Raw genomic sequence first — 19,965 nt, 5'->3', positions numbered from 1 at the left:
AAGATCAGAGAACACACATATCCAAGTGGTGCTGTGTGCACTGTAAATATTGTTGCTTTTATCGATGCTTTGGGTAAAAGCATCTGGTGGTGAACGACTATTAAGCACAAATATTGAGGCATTTACTCCAAAGAGGTTTTAATAATAACATTAAAACAAAAGAAGTTAAAAAGATAAAATATTAGGAATGTGAATCACTTTTGCTTATAGACCAGAGCAAAGCTTCAGTACTCATGACTGTCAAAAGAGATCCTCCTGTCAATTCATGTTAAGACTTTAGCCTCCTCTAGTGGCAAAACATAAGACAAATAGGCATCTGGGAATTTCCCTCAACAGGTGATATATCAGGAAAAACAGCATTGTTAAAAAAAAAAAAAACTTTCAGTTTCCAATATAAAACAATTGCTAATGAAGCAGCAGTCAACTTTCAAATGCATTCATTAAACCAGGAAACTAATATGCATATAAAAGAGACTTTATCCTTTTATCATTCACAGAGATGAATTTCAACAATTAGATTTCAAAACTGATTTTGTGGCATTCACATTGGCTTATAATAGTTACATTTTTGGCACATCCCATTTTAGTGATAAATGCTACACTCAAACTTGAAAATAAAGGCACAGCATCATACAAAAACGACCTGTTGAAGGAGGTTGTAAGTGTTGTGTACATTTCATAATTCCATTAACCATCCTCTTGCGTACAATACCTGCATATACAACAATATGCTTATTAATGCTTTGTAAACTTGTAATGCTTCATATAAAACTTGGCATGTGACATTGTGATGTAAAAAATTCTATAAAAACAAGAGTTATAAGATCCTTGGCATTCAAGTACCTTACAGTTCATAAATAAAGATTTTCTTGGCTTGACAATCAATAACGACTTCACAGGGGAACTAACGAAGACTTCTGATTCTGAACACAAACATGCAGAATTACATGTGAAGCCCGATTAACTGTCAATTGTGCTTCCATAAAGTTGAAAAGCAAAAATCATAGCTTTAATAACAGTTCTCCCATCATTGCAGAAAAGTGTTGGTTTGGCATTATTGACACTTCGTGAAAGAACATACATGAGAGTGCTGATATGAGTCAATATGTACAGATGAATGTGTAAATAAATGCACTTAAGGCCGAGAGTTAAATAAAACGCTTAGTGTGAAAAACTGATCAAACGCTTCCAGTTTATAGCACGAACCCTGGATTTTGAGCTTGAAGAATGACCGGTTTCTAACTAATAGCTAGATCAGTCCTCCAAATCCCTCTCCATATACTTTTGTATACGAACACAGCGTGGACAGACCGGACACTTGGCCTTGCAGGAGGAATGAAACACCGTTTTGCAGACGTCACACCTGAGAGACAGAAAACACAGAGTCACACCGTCATCCTCATGATATTTCTCCCACTTTTGTGCTGCATGTGACTGAATCACATGACTCTGCTAGAAAAGAGTGCCAGCACAGCAGTGGTCTAGAGTGAAAGGGGATGTGTGGGGTTTTAGATCTGATGTGTAACGTGTGTTACACGACAGTACCTGGTGGTGCTGTCGAACTGGAAAGGGAAGATGATGTTGTCAGCGTTGCAGATCTGACATATGAAGCCCCTTTGGGTGCAAAGGTCACAGCTGTGCACGTGCTTGGACCCAAACTGAATCAGAGACTTCAGGTAAGATTCGTAGTGCTCGTCTGCTATCTGTGTGCAAAAGAAATAAAAATTATCAAGTCTGATCACTTAATAGCACTTTTAAATCTCACTTAGAATCAGTCAGTCAAACATTATGATATTATGATAATTTAGCATTAAATGATAGAACTTCAGTAATTATAATAACCATGTATGAATGCATATTTGTCATGTTGACTGAACTTAAGATGTTGTCTGGTGCTTAAGATATTGTTTGTTATTTAGTGTCTCTATTAAAAAAAAAGGGGGGGGGACTACAAATAATAAAACTACTACGAATTCTACTACTACTAAGAACAATATAAAACGCACTAAGGATTGAGCTGCTGGGTTCATGAATATTAATCAGGTTGTCTGCGTTCGCTCGACCTCATTGGCTGAAATCAAAACACGGAAGGATAATAGGTAAGCGCCAGCCAATGAGATTGCGCATTAGTCCCGCCCACTACCGGAAAACCCGGCAGTTCTTAAAAGCTGAAGAATTCCAAAAGGAACTCCGTTATTTTGACAGGAAAATACAACAAAGGATATAATTTACATGTAGCGCGTAAATTCTGCAAGGCCGCAAACTGCGGATTTTGCAACATAGCGTGCCAACATGATGTTATCGCAAATGCAATTAATCGCTCAGCCCTAGTTAGCGCTGGTGCAAATCGATAGTAAATCTGTCCTAAAATATATAACTAAAACCACCAGGTGGCGCCAAATCACTGTCCTAATGAGTTGAGTGATTCATTCAAATGGCTGATTAATTTGGTCATTGAATCATTTATTTAGCCGAATCGTTTAAAATGCAGATTCATTCAGTAATGAAGCACTGTGTTACTTGCTCAGAGATGCAAGGCGGTTTCATTTGGAAATTTTCATTGACAAACAAAAATATTGATAACTGTCTAAAATGTAACTCAAAATGTCTGAATGAGATTCTCAATCATGCTCATATAACACCAAATCATGTGATTTTTCTTAACTATAGCCACGTTTTTTTTCAAAGCGTATTTTCCAAAAATGAATTGTATGCTAAAAGAGTAGTGCGTTTTGTTTGGTAATATGCTGGATCTCAGCTCGTCCATTGTTAAAATAAAAATTACGATATATTTGTAGATGACATGTATCGCACACCCCTAGTTCAAATGATAAACAACAAGAAATACCTGCTGCAAGTCCAAGACACTGTATAGATCACAGTTATCCAGCAAGTATGTCCGCTGCTGAAGTCTGGAAATAAAATACAGATTACTTATCGGTTGCAATCATCTGTTAAAGACTTGCATCTAAGGATACACACACACCTGTGCTGGATGTGTTTGCTGATGCCGCTGCGGCAGTTTAGGATGTAGTCTCCAAGAAAACGAAGCCTTTGTCTCAGGCTCCGCACTTTCTCCATGATGTCAGTGTGACCAATCAGGTCAGGATTCAAAACGTCAAGGTGCAGGAGCGGCTCGTGGTCAATTTGAGTCAGCAGCTTAAAAGCTTGTTTTGAGACCTGAACATACAGACATACACACACAGCTGAATGACAAACAACCAATACACATACAACCAATTCAGAAATTTGGGATTGCTAAGATTTTGCATTAATTTGATGAAAAGTATAAACAGCAATATTATGGAATGTATTTTATAATTTAAGAGAACTCTTCTGTTTGAATATATTTTAAAAAGTAATTTATTTCTGTGCTCAAAGCTGAATTTTCAGCATCATTACTCCAGTGTCACGTGATCTTTAGAAATCATACTAATATGATTTACTGCTCAAGAAACATTTATTATTATCAATGTTGAAAACAGTTGTGCTGCTTTTGTGGAAACTGATATTTTTCCAGTTGAGCAGCATTTAATGAGACATTTATAATGTTATAAAAAAAAATTACACCTTACTTTTTAATGCACCTTGCTGAATAAAAGTGAATTTCTTTAAAAAAAAAACATTTAATCTTAGTGACCTCAAACTTCTCAATGTTAGTGTATCAGTATTTAGAAAAATCTAAATTGTATTAATATTCAGTATCTTATTAACCATCCGAATTAAGATGATACATTAATAAATAAATCAGCATTTCACGTAATGAATGTTACCAAATGACAGGCCTACTCTTTAGAAAAAAAGCTTTTAAAATATTATGTATGCGTTTACTTAATATCTATAAAATTATGACAATGTATTTTACATCATTAAATTAAGTAAACGGAAAGTGAATCCCACTTATGTTAATTTTAGTCCATAAATAAAATAAAAATAAATCGTCATAAGTGCTCACCTCATGTGCTGTTAGGTCCCAGTTGTGCAGCATGCGGGAGGGGATGATGGTTGTGTCTCCCTGATGGCAGCTCTCACAGTAGTACTGACCCGAGAACTCACAGAGTCTGGCTCTCCCCAGAGACATACCGATCTGACGAGGGCAACCTGCGTACACATTCACAGCAGCTTTTGAGAGCCAGAGAGCACAGGTACAGAGAAAAACACTTACATATAGACACAAGAACACAGCACTTCCTCAAGCTCTCAAATGCAAGCATGCAAAGGAAATAAACATGTGGCGAATGCCTCGATGAAAAGTGAAGATAAGACAAATCCAGTGCAAATACATAGTTGTAATGTAATATTTGCATTGCTGGTTTCACAGATTCCTCTCAAATATTTATAGTGTGTCAAAAACTAATGATTCAAGAATGCTAGTAGTGGTGTGAACATCAAGAACAAATATTTTTCCATACATTTTAACTTGATGTTTTCCATTTCTTAAGCAATGATTTCAAGAAATGTTTAAATACCTCGATTTTTATTATACTATTATTATTATTAATTAATTATTGACATTTAAAAACCTGAAGTAGCTTTGCAATTTCATTCAATATTGAAGTATCTTTAACATGTTTCTGTTTAAAAGTTTTTTTTTGTTTAGTTTTTTTTAAAGAAATGAATGCTTTTATTCAGAAATATGTATACAATTTATAAAAAAGTAAAAGACATTTATGATGTTACCAAGGATTTATATATCAAATAAATGATCTTCCTTTGAACTTTCTATTTTAAAAAAAAACAAAAAACAAAATCACATATCCACAAAAATATTAAGCACATTTTTCAAAAGTGTTTTGAATACTGATAAGAAATTTTTCTTGAGCACTACATCAGCATATTAAAATTATTTCTGTAGGGGCATACATTTAAATGACTAACACCGATATAAATACAGCTGCTTCATTGATTTTAATAAATAATAATAATAGTATTATAATAATTAAATATTATAATTATATATATATATATATATATATATATATATATATATATATATATATATATATAAAACATAAATATTATATAATTAATCATTTTAATAAATATAGATTAAATGATTAATAAATATAAATAACGCTGAACAGTTACACCACTTTAACACTTAACCAAAAATATATCTACTGCTTAATTAAAATTAATGAAATCAGATATTGAAAACAATAGCTTATTAAAAGTTACTGTCTGTATGATTTGCATTTAATTATAATTCAAAATAACAAAGATCTATACAAAAAAAAAAAAAAAGTCCTGCCAGCCTCTCATACCTGCACATATGTAGTTTTGCGCATCTAGTCCTCTCTCATTCGGGACAGTAGACAGGTGAGACAGCAGCACCCCATCTCCCTTCAGTCTGTGTTGGACCAGCTTGTGGACACTGGCCACTGCTGAGACGCCCTGAACCGCTCCATCATCCTCCGTCTCCAGATACGAGTCGAGCGCTCCTCTGATCAGACTCCTCCATCCTCGCGCTTCCTCATCGCTCTCCGCCCGCAGCGTCAGAGTGTCCCGCGCAGTCAGAACCTTAAAAAACGCTGGACTTCCTAGAGAGACATCAGGAACCACATCCCTGATGCTCCCAATGGGGTGTGAGAACAAGGGCGTCTTGGAGTCCCTTTGGACCCGGTACCCTCTGAGGGCCTCCAGGGAGAGAGAAAGTAAAACAGAACACCAACCCTTCTCTTCCAAGTTCTGATAGACCACCGCTTCCATTATGGCATCTGGTTCTGGGTCCTTATGACGGGTCCAATCTAAATGTGGAGTATCTGGAAGCTCTGAGATTGTGTGCTCTGGGCTTAAGGGTGTTGGTGAGGGGACGTCCTGGTCGTGGGATGTGTGGAGCACCTCCCACGGTTCGTCCATCATCATGGGCCGCAGTTGGCTGATGGCCTCCATGATGCTATCCACCCAGTCCTCTGCCTCTCCACGAGACGGTGCACGCAGGTAGATTCTATTGCCCGGGAAGGAGAGCCGGAATCGGCCTTTGGTACTGGAGGACATGTGGACGTCTTCACAGCGCAGCAGGGACAGGTTTTTGTAGCAGATGCGCTCCTCTGCGTTGATGTAAAGCCGCAGCTCAATCGGAGAGAGCTCGCAGTAATAATCCCACCACATGCCCACCGCGTTGCGCCGCTCAAGCTGACCCAGCTTCAGCAGACCCCTGAACGGGTCAGGAACACCTGACATAGAGCGAGAGAGAGAGAGGGAGAGAGAGAGAGAGAGAGAGTGTGAGTCCACTTTATACACATCCACCATTTCTTGTCTTTTTTTTTTTTTTCCAAATTGACATTTTGTAAACACAAGGTTGAGCGTATCCTAATGTCATATTGAAAAGTTTGAAATCCATTATACATACACAAGATTCTTCATATATACATGAAGAGTTTTTGCAAAAAGATAACTCCGTTTTTGTACATTTTCAAAAATCATATTTTTTATGTTATGTTTTTATTGTGTAAGTTAGCTGTATTTTTTTTTTTTTTTTCATTTTTAACCTAATCAAAATAACCCAGCTGCAGTTTGATTGATTAATTGGAATGCACAATGAAAAAACTTGATTTTTGAAAATTGTGAAGTCAATCAAAACCTTTCAAAGTTGTCATGAAATCTTCTTAGGACAACTTTGATTAACTTTTTTACACTTCAAATGTTGACTAATATATATACGTATATATACACATGTATGGGTGTATATGTGTGTGTGTATATATGTGTGTATATATACACATACATACATACATACATATATACACACACATACATACATACATATACACACACATATACATACACACAATTACACATACATTATATTACCTTTACAAAACATTACAATTGTATTTTTGGTGAAAAAAATTTAACTGACAAAATAAAACTGATAATTATGTTCAAAACCTGTGCGCATTTCATTCTACCAGGATTATGGTCAGTAAATAAAACAATAAAAAATAAAATAAAACTGTTACTTAAAATGAAATGCACATTAACGAAAGTGTGTGTGTGTGTGTGAGAGAGAGAGAGAGAGAGAGAGAGAGAGAGAGAGAGTAGATCTCATTCTTTTTACACATTTTTCATATTTTTTTTTTTATTGTATTTTATTTACAGGCAATAATCCTGTTTAACCAATGTCTTCTATTTCTTAGTTTAATCTGAAGTACAAAAAAATAATACAAACTAAAACCAATAAATACAAATGAATAAATACTATAGGCATACTTCAAGAATACAAATCTAAAGACTAACTTTAAACTAAACTAAAATCAATAAAAATTACATTCAGTTTAATTTAATTCAGCTATTTTCTAAAATGAAAACAAAATATAATTAATTCTAAATATTAACAAAAACTACAATAGTATATCAATGATACAAAAATAAACAATTTTCATAATATCTTTTCATGTTCCTCAGAAAGTCATACAGAATATAATAAGTGAGAAAATAAAGAATTATAATTTTTTGCTGAACCATCCCTGAAGAAAGTAAACAAGGTTTAAAAGCAGAAATTTGAAAATCATATTTTAAGCATACGTTTGTTATTTGAACTGTAAAGCTGTCCAAATTGCTTGTTAATGTTCTATGTAGATGAACTTGTTCTTCTGTGGTAACCACCATCAAGTGCCACAGATGCTGTTGATAGAGCTTAGGCTGCACTGAACCCGGAACATTCTGGTAATAAGTGAGAAAGCAGTGAAAACAGTAAAGAAACTGAGGGCGACCAAGATGGTAAATTTATCATCTTATAAACATGTGCTGTCTGCAGTTGTCAGACTTGCAATTTAGCAGATGACTTTCATTCTAAGCAACCTTATGAAAGCACCTGAGACCTTCTTCATTTTCAGATGCAACTCTCTGGTTTAAATCCCGATCATACTTGGGGTCAAACCTCAAAGTTCAGTGCATGGAACAACCACTGAAGGCCTTTTTATAGCTATGAAGATTAAATCTAACACTTAATAACTGTATGCGAAACCAAGCAAAGGGAAGTATAAGCATGAGTGCTAGTTTTTTTTTTTAAGGTCAACGTTCTGCGAGAAGGAAGTTTAAAAATTTGATGCACAGTTAACACATTTCAGCTAATAAAAACAGACAGACCACTAATTTTCCCACCACTTTGCAGCTTAGGGCTAGGAAAGTAAAAAGTCTTAGGAAATTCCCATCTCGTGTCCTCCTTACCGTTGTGTCTCCGGTGCACTACACTAGGTGTTGACTGGATGCTGTCTGATTCAAAGTTCATCTGTGCGATGTCAATGATCGCATACGCTTCAGAACTGTCAATCTTTTCTGGTGTGTGGAAATCCTCCTCTGATATCCAAGATGTGGATTTCTGAGACACAAAAAGGTGCAGATTTTAAGTGGCTAGAGACAGAAACAACGTCAGGTTAACAACATAAATAAAAACTTGATATACAAAACATTTTCAAAGCAGTTTTATATACATTTCTTAATGATATAATTGTGTTTCTACTGTTGTTGTCATGATTCTGATTTATTTAAACATAACCAGTTAGTGATTTCTCATTTAAGTTAAAATTAGTGCCGTCAAGCAATTGATCGCATCTAAAATAAAAGTTATGTTTACATAATACATGCATGTGTATATTTAATAAAAATGCTGTTTATATATTAAATGTTTATATATATAATTTTATAGGAGTATAAATATGCATGTAAATATTTTCTAAATGTATACTGTATGTGTGTGTATTTATATTTACATAATGAATATACACAGTACACACACATACTAGGTTAAAAAAAACTTATTTTGGACGCGATTAATCGTTTGACAGCACTAGTTAAAATATAAAGAATATGTAATATAGTGCATATATTTAGCAAAACGTTCCTCTCTAGAGTTATTTTTTATAGCAAATATTTGGACGTTACGTGACATTGTTTACATGCTGTTTTATTGATGTATTTTTGCGGTTGAAACACTGTTGCATGAGAAATGATACATTTCGCTAAATCTTTCCAACACATTCTCATTCATTCATGTTTATTTTGTGCTGTAACTAGAGGAAGAAATGATTGGGTCACTTGTGCTTTGAATCTCACGATAACCTTTACTGTGCTATATTTTGGGTTTACTGTACTACATTTGCAGAGGAAAATTAACAAAAAGAATATGAATATGAATCCCTGAAAACACTCACGCAGGAGGAATACAGAGAGTCTGAGGAGGTTTTCCTGATGACGATACTTGCGGTGGTTTTAACTAGAGTCTTGGATTCTTCCGTTGTTCCTTCTTGCGTCTCCTGTAAGTTTTCTGAGCATGCTTCAGATTCCTCTGAGATGTGTGCATCTGATTGACGTGTGTCCAGGACAGCTGCTGGAGATGCGTCAGGCTTGTCATTAACAGCTTGTGTTGCAGAGTCTGAAGCTGGTATGAACACAAAGTCTTCCTTCAAGTCCTGTTTAGAGGAACTGTTGTCTCTGAAAACAAACAGGCACGACTGCGGTTTACAAAATTTCTACTCTCAAAAATGAATTCAAATAATTTTTCACATTTACTTTAGAAAACTTTGTCCTAACTAGAATCGTCCCAACAAGCTTTCAAGCATGGAGCATTCTGGGCTCAGTAACAGAAGCAGCAAAACCACGGCCAAGTACATACTTGATATTTAAGATTCAGCTGAATAAAAGGATTTTGGATGGTAAAGAAAATACAAAAACAAGAAACTGACACTGTTTTATTGCATGAAGCTGTTGGTGGTTTGCTCAAAAACTGGGTCAGTTGGTCTAGAACTTAACCAGTCAATTAGACACATTGACTATAGAGCTTGACATGAGTATTTTTTAATCAGGATGCTTTAAAAGTAATTAATTTAGAGTCGCTAACAGGTTTTGGCATATTAACAGCATTGCTTTGAAAATCAGCATGCTGGAACATTAGGTCGCCATCTGATACAGGGGGTTTCAAACTGTTTGTTGCCACAGAGCCCCAGATATGAGGATTCAGGATAATTCAGTAACTTTATTTACTTGGAATATATACACTTGCTAAAGGTTGCTAAAGATTTCTATTTTCAAATAAATGCTGTTATTCTTAACTTTCTATTCAAAGAATCTTAAAAAAAAAAAAAGAACGTTTACAAAAATAAAATAGAAAATAAAAAGCACAACTGTTTTCAATATTGATAATCAGAAATATTTCTTGATCAGAATATCAGCACATCAGAATGATTTCTGAAGGATCATGTGACACTGAAGACTGGAGTATGGAGTATCGAGTCTATAATTGCACTTTAAAATATATTACAATTATATTTTTATGTATAAATGCCATTTAGATTGTGGAAAATAAAGCTACTATAATATTTACTCAAATATTTACTTCCTATTAAGTACATATTTTTACCCACCAGTAGAGTACTGCTACAAACACAATAAAATAACTGTGCATAATAATTAACATTAAGATTTGTAAACAGAAAAAAAAACCCAGCAATAATGTCAAATTTGGTAAATGTGTAAATTATTTATTATTGTTTGAATTTAAAATATTTCTGCCCCCCCCCCCCCCCCCCCCCCATTTGGATGTCAACTTGAATCAGGGTCATTATACAGGACTTTTTTTTTATTTGAGACTTTTTTTTGACTCGCCAACTAATCTATATTGAAAATTCATAGCTCTGGACAAACCTAATTACAACAAAATGATTTCTCCCTTGATGCATTGCATAGAGTCACAAGAGTCGTAAAACTTTAACAGAAGAGACTTCTACTCACTCTGTAGCGGTGATCTTCAGTTGTGCGTTTTGGCTGATCTCCATGTCACAACTCCAGTGCTCCTTCTCTGGACTCCTGAGCACCTGACCCTGCAGCAGACTATCTGAGCTCAGGCTGGAGGACAGCTGCGACGATCCAGACGTGTCCAGACTCAGGTTTGACGTGGTCAGCAGAGTGTTCGTCTCATAGCCCTCGTTCTTCCCTCTCCTCGGCTCCCTCTGGAGCACCTCCTGAACCCAATCTGAGCTTCCAGAGCCTCCGGATGACTGGGAGACCGTATCCCAAGACTCCTTGCGCTTGGGGCCTACAAGGTGCTCGTCGCCAGGCGTTGGGGGACACAGACCCGCAAGGACCAGGGGTGTGTTGGTCCACTCATTCAGCACAGCTGATTTATAGGAGAGCTGGAAGGTCATCGAGGACAAACCCTGCAGGAGGGTGAGGAGAACCTCTCGGTTCTCCAGGTCCAGCAAAAGAGCCCTGGGATGGTAGTAGAAGCCCAGTTTGGAGCCTTCGCGAAGCAGCGAGGTTAGGTAACACTCCAGAAGCCCGTCATTTAGCGCCAGGCGAACCCATGCTCTGCAGCGGCCGATGTCTGATTTTATGAAACTTAGACGTTCCAGTTCTCGAACTACATCCCTATAGTGTCAAAAAGGTTAGTTCACTTAAAAATAAAATGTCATGGTTTCACATATTACATATTCATGCACTCATATATCAAATAAGTTAAAAATGTGCTTGTTTGATGCTTATGAACCAATGATGTTTGTTCTCGTCCTTCAAGCATGCATCCTCCATTTACCATATTTAATGTGCATTACTCAATGTTCATATGTGAATTAAAGTTTATATTAAATCTGTTCATTATATACACTAAAGTGGTTGTGCCTTTTTGGATTAAACCACTCCAGTATTATGGATAAAGTACTGGCGTACTCAAAAAGGTTTGATTGCATGGACTTTCAGTGGATGGACAGAAATCTCTCAGGTTTCATTACAATTAACTTCTTTGTTTCAAAGATGAACAAAAGATTTATGGGTTTAGAGTGACATGATGAAGAGCAATTGATAAAATGTGCGTGTGAACTAACCTTTTAAGGTTTTGCTCAAATATTGATACATTCACAATTCTTTTTTCCCCTCACTTTGTCTCAATAATACTATCATTATTTTATTTACTTCTTTATGTGGGCCTTTACATAACTGTTTACAGTTTAGTGAAGGAGGTCACATCCACTTTTTTGAATTAAAAATTTTTTACATCATGTACTGTATGTAAAATGATGTATTGTGATACGACACTGTAAATTCCATACTAGACATTTTGTAATAATAAATGACACCATGTCTTTATGACCTGACTTCCTCCTCCTTCACTCCACACTCAAAACAAAGCCTAAAACTGTCCTGTTGAGTCAAGAGGCCTTAAAGAGCCGAGTGAGTGTCACTTGACTACTGCCCAAAGACTTGGGAGCCTATTACTAAACCACATGATTCATCTAATCCTACAGACTTGTCACAATCCTCACCGAGTCTCCCTGACAGGTCTCTTTCTGTTTCCAAATGGGTGACAGGTTGCTCACTTGGAAATACTTTTGAGGTAAAAATTAATTTAAAGCATAATTCAACACCCGTCGACTCAGTAAGTAACCAAACCAAAGGCTAGGAATGATTTCGGAAGGAGTGGGGATATATTATAATTCCTTAAGGCTTGTGAATGACACTCGGTTCCTTCTGGTATTCTATGCATCCAATATTCAGGAGAACTGTAACATTACGCGACATGATTTGCTGAAATGTGGAAGTTAGTTGTTGGATGCCAGTGGGACTGCAATACTGTTTAAGGTGTGGGGTCAGTAGGATCACCAAGGCTGCATTTATTTCATCAAATTAAATAGTAATATTGTAAAATATTACAATTTAAAAGAACAGTTTCTATTGTAATTGAAAAATGCAATTTATTCCTTTGATCAAAGCTGAATTTTCAGCATCATTACTCCAGTTTTAAGTGTCACATGATCCTCCAGAAATCATTCTAATATTTATTATTATTATCATCAGTGTTCAAAACAGTTGTGCTGCTTCGTATGTTTGTAAAAACTGTGATGCACTTATTTTTCAGGACTCTTTGTGGAATAGAAAGTCGAAAAGAACAGTATTTACTTTACGGAAAAAAACTACTTACTGACCTCAAAATGTTGAATAGCAGTGTATACTTATATGTAGTGTTGGGAAGTAACTAGTTACATGTAACAGCATTACGTAATTTTATTACAAAATAATAAATGTAACATCTGTTACAGTTCCTGAGGAAAATAATGTGCAATTAAATTACAGTTCTTGTATTAATATTTACTATTTCTTATGATTTTAAATCTGTATTTAACCTCAAAATAAAAAGAGGTACTAAAGTCTGATTTTGTGGTAGCGGTGTTTTAATTAAATTATTATAATCTTAATTCAAGTGATGAATGATTTAGATGGGAGTAGTCAGTGTTGAGCACTACTGTAAGATTAAACTTTAAATATTTGAAAATGATTAGCAGTTGAAAACATGTTAGAAATTTAGAAAAGTAATCATATCCTTTAAAAACGTGATTGAAATAGGCTAACTTGTAATCTATAACAATTCCATAGTAACCTTCCCAACACTCTTTATATTATCTTTACATAATCTTTCAAATATAGAGATTAACATTTTAATAAGTAATTTTGCATGGCTGGTTACTTTTTTTTGGTGATGTATATTTAATCATTTGTGTTTAAGTGTTTAACCCCTTAAAATCACAATTAAACAGAAGTTATTTTCTTCCGTATTGTGACCTAAATCGGAGTATAATGGATTATCAGAATTATAAAAAAACGTAAATTGGAGGTTTTATGCATCGGTTGTTGATTGGATGCTGAGATGTGGGCGTGGCACTAAAGTAGAGGCATGAGTTTGTAGGGGCGGAGTTTAAGATGACTAAAAGAGGGGATAATCCTGCATGTGTCACCAGAGAGAAGTCCGTTTTCACTAGAAGATCAAATTATGACATATCCACAGATCCAAAACAAATCCACCTTATTTATTTTCTAAATGCATGTGAATTTTATTGACGTTAAATAAAATATTCTCTGACCCACCTGTGGGTGACGGTCTTCAACAGGCTCCAGAAGACAGGCTGAGGAAATGCTCCTCGTCGTGACCCTCCTTTGCGTACGCGACTTCCATCAAAACGGATGAACTTGCGCTTGATTCCATGGATGAAGACCGCCTCCAAAGCACAACACAGCAGGTTAGCCTCCAGGTCCTCGCTGGTGACCGCCGTGTCTGTGGTGACGTAACTCTTCTGCAGGACTTTTAGCGTTCGTGCGATCTTATCCTTGATCCACTGAGGAGAACAGAAGGGTTAATATTGCTCTCATCTGTTATTTTCTTGGATCAGATGTCAAAACAAAATATCCATGGAGGGAAATACCAGGAAACGCATGAAATCAATAGCTAGTGATTTAATCATACAGCCCAGTCAAAATCAATAGTAAAGTTTAAGGGTCTGTATTTTGTATTGATTTGCATTGTTGCTGTGAGATCAGATCACTGGAAGCATTGTGACATCTAAGCCAGCAGATCAAATCAAGAAAAGCACTTCTAGAACAAAACGACTTCACAAGATGTGGAGTAAGCATTGCGCAGCCTCTTGAGGATCTCAGACAAGAGGGCAAAAATGCTAAAAATGTCCTAAATGCTTTTTAGTAAAATTTATTTGATTCATTTTGGAAGATAAAGTGTGTACGTATATGTAGATTTCTATATCTACATGTACACACATATACATATATACATACACATCATGCTTATCGTGTTAACAAAATCAAGAAAAATAAATGAACATGTTAAAAATAAACATCTAACCGGTCAAAATAATGAATCCGTCTATTAAGCCTTGCAGGGAAAATCTAGCTATTGAATTTAAACAGATTAAACAGTTTTGTTCAAATCCCTCGTCTTGCTTTCGTTATCCATTTCTGTAAATGAACTGAATATAAAGCACTACTGAACTGCAGCTAACAGCAAAAGTCAAGCAAATAAAGAGGAAATTGCCAGGAAGAAAATCTCATCTCTTGAGCGGAGACTTCTCACATGAAGGCATTACGTGTCTGGTTTCCATCTGACTTCTACAAGACAAGCAGCAAACTGTGGCTTCTTATAAACTGGTTTTAATAAACTGTATAAGATTATTACACTTAGAATAGACAAAAATGGTGCTTACATGCAAATACTTTATCGGTGCATATAAGCGGTGATAGAAGTATTTTAACATTCGTCAAATAACAGGCATCATTATTGATTTAACGCTGGTTTCCAAAAACAAATCCAGGTTCCCACAAATAACACAAGCTCTACCAAGAACCTGCTCAACGGGCTTCAACAGATGTGAAAGCTTTCCTATCATTGACAATAGTGTTCACAATCCAAATAATCTTCAAAAAGATGAAGTTACAAACCTGTTTAACATCTCTTGTTTCTGGGCCGCTCTCAGGTGTTTGTGTGGCCAACATGGCTCTTCTAGCTTCAGTTACTCTCTCTTTACACGCTGCAAAACACACAGACACACAACTATAGGGTAAGATTGTAACACATCCATAACAGTAACTGTTTAGTGTTTGTAACTCACATCTCAAACTTTAGAATATTCCCATTATATGTTTATTTATTTAGTCATTTAGCAGACTGTATAATCTAAACTTAAATAAAATAAAAGTTGTACTTAGATCAACTAATTGCATTTAATATACATAACCTATATTTTAATTGCAAACAACAAGAATTTACATTTATTTTGCACTTAAGTGAACTCTTAAAGCAGCCTATATTAAATACATGCTAAAGTGTACTTTTCAAAAACACAGGCATCTTTAGCATAAAAAAAAAACTTCCTTAAATTGAAGTAGACACAAAGTAGCACAAAATTCATAACATCCAGTGAAATAAAACATAATATCAGGATAATCCCTCCCAAAGCATGTGGTCTAAAATGGATTTTACTCCATCTCCTGCACAACCTTAAGAAAATTAAGCATTTCATAACAAATAAAACCTATAGTTAAACCATAGTAACCACAATGCTATAATTTAACCATGGTATTTGCAGTAAAACCGTGCTTATACAAACTCAATATGCTACAAACAAACATGGTAAGTACACTTTTACTACAGTAAAACCATGGTTCATTTTCATAAAGGCAGTCATGAGTTGAGAAACATCCAAACACCCGTAAATGAGACACGAACACATGCAAACTTTCTTATTGCTCATGAATCCGGTTAAAATGATCATAAAACGGCAGGCTTTTCATTATTATTGCTCATATAATCCGAGCACTCACCATGTCTGTTCTGCGTTTATCTGTCGCCGCGGCGGCTGATGCGTCTCTTTCCCTCTCACCGACTCAACATGAGCACAGGTCGTGCGATATCTGTCACTGATACAGGAAAACAGAAGCGATATAGACTTGATTAGATCAGCTGGCGCGAAAGGCAGCATGGGAAATGATCGCAAAGTTTGCTGTGTTCCTGTTGACGACCAGTGCTATTGCGCAACTCTTGCGCAGCATTGAGTGTGTTGAGGACTCCAGAGAGAGAGACTGGGGACTGAAACAAACTAGTATTTAAAGTCAAGTAAGCATGAAGAGTCAGACTCCAGATGTTATAATTCACAGTTTTACTGGCATCAGCGGTCAACAGCAAACACAGCCAGCATGCCACATGGTTACACCTTTTATAGGTAACCCATAGTGCCTCTTCTGGCCAATCAATAATACAAGAACACAACACAAAGTCCATTATTGGTTTTTATGTCTGATTGAAATCAATAAAACTCCACACTGTTACAACAAATAAACTGCATAGTTGAATAAAATAAAAAAATCAAATTGAAATACATATAAGCATGAAAGTGGCTAAATAATAATAATATATATTTTTTTAACTTTGTGATGTTTAGGATATTTCACACAGCATCCCAAAAAGCAGTCTGCTTCAAAACAGCGACATAAATTAAAATAACTAATAATATATAATATTGCAACATATGTAGCCTACTGACTGAAGCATGACAATAGAGGCTGCATGTATTTTAATAGGCCTGTCTTTATTTATTTAGTGTCAGAATTTATTTATTTATTTACTTCAGAATCAGAACCAGGATTTTATTTACTTACTTATTTCTCACTCACTTATTTATAATTTAAGCAGATGAGATTTCAATATAGTCGGAGTTTGCGTAGGGCACCATCTCAGTTGCTCAAAAAAAATAAATTAATTAAATTAACATATACATATAAACCGACAGTTTTTTTTTTTTGAGCAATTGGGATATATACATATATGTATATGTGATGATATATTTATCAATATAAAAAATATTTTTAGAAATAAACGCCGGAACACGCTTCCTCATGCGTGTTACAGAAACTGCAAGTGTTGTCAATGTCCATGAATTTAGACAGAGCTACTATACATACATTTTGTGAAGTATTTTGAAATGCACCTCTTTAACTTTATTCAAAATACAACATTTGTAAGGAATTGACCAGGTCGTTTTCCAATTAATATCAGAGATTTTTGCATTCCAAAAGAATTTCCCTCTAGGGTTTTGATTGCAAAATTTGTCTAATATGTTTATTATTACAAGACGAAGAAAATATTTCATATCCTTTCATTGCTTCCAAAAGAGAGGTGATTATTTATTAGTTGTATCAACCCACTTTAACCACTTGTTGAAATTCTTTAAATGGGATGGGAAAATTGTAAACATTCATAAAGTCTTCATAAGACAGAATGTTTCCACTCTCATAGAACATATCTATAACAAAATATATATTCCTTTCAAACCACCTGTGCAAAAATTTAAGTAATGAGACAATTGTTCCATAAAAGCATTTTATGCGAGAAAAGTTGTGATGGAAACTAATTTTCCAAGCCAATAATGCTTGCTGGTGAAATTTGGATAATTGAAGAAGAAAATTAGATTTCAGAAGAAAAGATAACCCTCCAAGTTTTTGAAAGATACATTGTGGAATAAAGAACCACATAGAATTATCATTTTTTAGACAATTTCTTAACCATGTAAGTTTAAAAGTATTATTAATGTCAAAAAAGGCTATCATCTCTAAACCACCTTCTACTCTTTTGCCTGATATAATGTCCTTTTTTAACTGGTATAAGGTTTATTTTTCCATATAAAGTCTAAGAAGGATTTATTGATATCCTTGGAAATGTCATCATTAACATACATGGAAAGAGCAGGGTAAACAAATCTAGAAAGGCCTTCTGCTTTGAACAGCATCACTCTCCCAGAAATGGTACGATCCATTTGTAACCAATTATTCAAGATGTGTTTAGTTTTGTGTAAATTGAATTGTTCACAGGTCATTTAATTTTTTAGAAATATAGATTCCCAGAGTCTTTTACTGGTATATTTTCAATAGATAAGTCTAACAGAATCATGTATGAATAAAATTTCACATTTATGAAGATTTAGTAAATTTGCAAATACAATCCAGGGCTGTATTCACTTGACTTTTACTTTACTTACTTACTTACTTTTGTCATTTAGCAGACGCTTTTGTCCAAAGCGACTTACAAATAAGAAAAAGTAACTAAAACTAAAAGTTACAACTCTATAAATACTATATACCCACATATTTAAGAAAATAAAGAAATTAAATAAAATTGACACATGCATATAACAACAAATATAAGAAATTTTTATCTTTCAAAAATAAAGCAGTGCCAATTGCGAAATTTTGACTTCTCTATCAAATATTTTTAATCCCAAAATACTTTGATTGTTTAAATAAAATAAGAGTCCCTGACTCTATCTGGTCAGAATAGTCTAAAAGGCCAAAAATAAGACGAATATTGTTCCTAATATGTCTATTTTTCACAAAGCCTGTTTGAGATTCATTAATAATTTGATTTTAATCTTCTAGCATATATTAACGCGATCAATCTGTATAATGCTTAATGATAATTGAGCGAATACGTGAAATGTGACGTCACGCGCTTTCGATTTCACTTTCTCAGTTATTCGCCGCGGAATTTCTTTCCCATAAAGTTCACACTCCCACGAAACCTGCCCTTTCTTCTTCTTCAAACCATTAAAACGAATAAACAAACGAAACAAATAAACGAAACGACTAAACAAAATACATATTTATAATGCAAACATTTGAATTGCAAGATTACAATGGAAAAAAATAATAATTATTAATTAATTAATTATTTGCATAGGCCTATATGTTTCGTTAGCTAATGCAACTCTATAAAATCTATCAAATAAAATCTTGAATCTTGTCGGTCCACGCTCTCTTTATTTGACTATTTTTACTATCTGTGTTTATTCTAGTAGGCTATAATAGCCTAATGCATTTGTGTTTATTATTTTTACACATATGGGTCTAGATCACTGTATAAGCATCCTCCGCATTCCCACACTGACTCAAAAGCTGTTGCGTCACTGTGGCTTACCCATACCTGATCTCAGGTGCGCCGTTTGCATCTGGAAAGTGAAATGCTGGGCGCAACTCCCGAAACGCGCGCATATAACCAGCGGAGAGAATGGAGGAGAGACGAGATCATCAGTGCATCAACCTGTGGCATCATCTTCTGGAGAAACACGACACTATGGACCTTCGTTTGGTGCAGCTCTGTCTTCTTCTGTCCGCGTGCTGCTTCAGCTCTGGACTGAGCTGCAGATGGATAAAACACAAGTTCCAGCACCACCACGGAGTCTCTTTGGATCTCATCAGAAAGATGGTGAGTTTTACTTTTTATTATTATTATTATTATTATTATTATTATTAAGTGAGAGACTAGGTGGGATATTTGTAGTTAAAAGATTAAAATTTTGATTTTAATATTTAAATTTTCTTAAATTATTATTAATTGAGAGACTACTTCATTTTTTTTATTTAATATTTTAAAATTAATTGAAGCGACTTCATTACTTGCCTCATATTCATTCAGACAGAAATACTTTAAAATGTATCAAATATGATCCATTCATGTTTTTTCATCTCTCAATCATCATTGCATTGAATTTTGAAGTATACAGAGCTTCGATCATGAAACTAAGCTTTAAATATCATCTTTTAAGACATATTGTGGGAGTTATGGTGTGATAATTGATATACTTTAATATAATATAAACATTTAACCTAAATGCAGTTGCAATAGCTAACCAGAATATT

At 34.8% G+C, this 19,965-nt stretch overlaps 1 protein-coding gene across 2 annotated transcripts; it reads right to left on the bottom strand.

The window, feature by feature from the left end:
- Positions 1-114: 114 nt before the first annotated feature.
- On the bottom strand, positions 115-19,430 carry LOC306857409 (putative pleckstrin homology domain-containing family M member 1P). 2 transcript variants are annotated; one of them, XM_079397342.1, is made up of 13 exons: positions 19,250-19,430; positions 16,099-16,194; positions 15,217-15,305; positions 13,855-14,102; positions 10,732-11,367; positions 9,156-9,435; positions 8,173-8,323; positions 5,265-6,176; positions 3,956-4,101; positions 2,987-3,180; positions 2,849-2,912; positions 1,546-1,703; positions 115-1,363 (listed from the first exon to the last, which is right to left on the bottom strand). In XM_079397342.1, the coding sequence occupies exons 3-13, from the start codon at positions 15,268-15,270 to the stop codon at positions 1,255-1,257; spliced, it is 2,952 nt and encodes a 983-aa protein (XP_079253468.1). In that variant the 5' UTR covers positions 15,271-15,305; positions 16,099-16,194; positions 19,250-19,430; the 3' UTR covers positions 115-1,254. The 2 variants fall into 2 exon arrangements, with proteins under 2 accessions (XP_079253468.1, XP_079253467.1); XM_079397341.1 differs by lacking the exon at positions 19,250-19,430 and having other exon boundaries at positions 16,099-16,324.
- Positions 19,431-19,965: the final 535 nt, after the last annotated feature.

This window comes from Barbus barbus (genome assembly GCF_936440315.1).
Source record: "Barbus barbus genome assembly, chromosome: 38".
Taxonomy (NCBI): Eukaryota; Metazoa; Chordata; class Actinopteri; order Cypriniformes; family Cyprinidae; genus Barbus; species Barbus barbus.
The sequence above is the reverse complement of the archived record's forward strand: the minus strand, read 5'-3'. Positions and strand labels throughout refer to the sequence as shown.

Coding starts and splice junctions, on each gene's coding strand:
- LOC306857409 (XM_079397342.1), bottom strand. CDS start 15,270: ATGTTGGCCACACAAACACCTGAGAGCGGCCCAGAAACAAGAGATGTT. Junction 11,368..13,854: donor TTGAAGACCGTCACCCACAG/GTGGGTCAGAGA, acceptor TTGACACTATAG/GGATGTAGTTCGAGAACTGG. Junction 3,181..3,955: donor GGGACCTAACAGCACATGAG/GTGAGCACTTAT, acceptor CTGTATGTTCAG/GTCTCAAAACAAGCTTTTAA.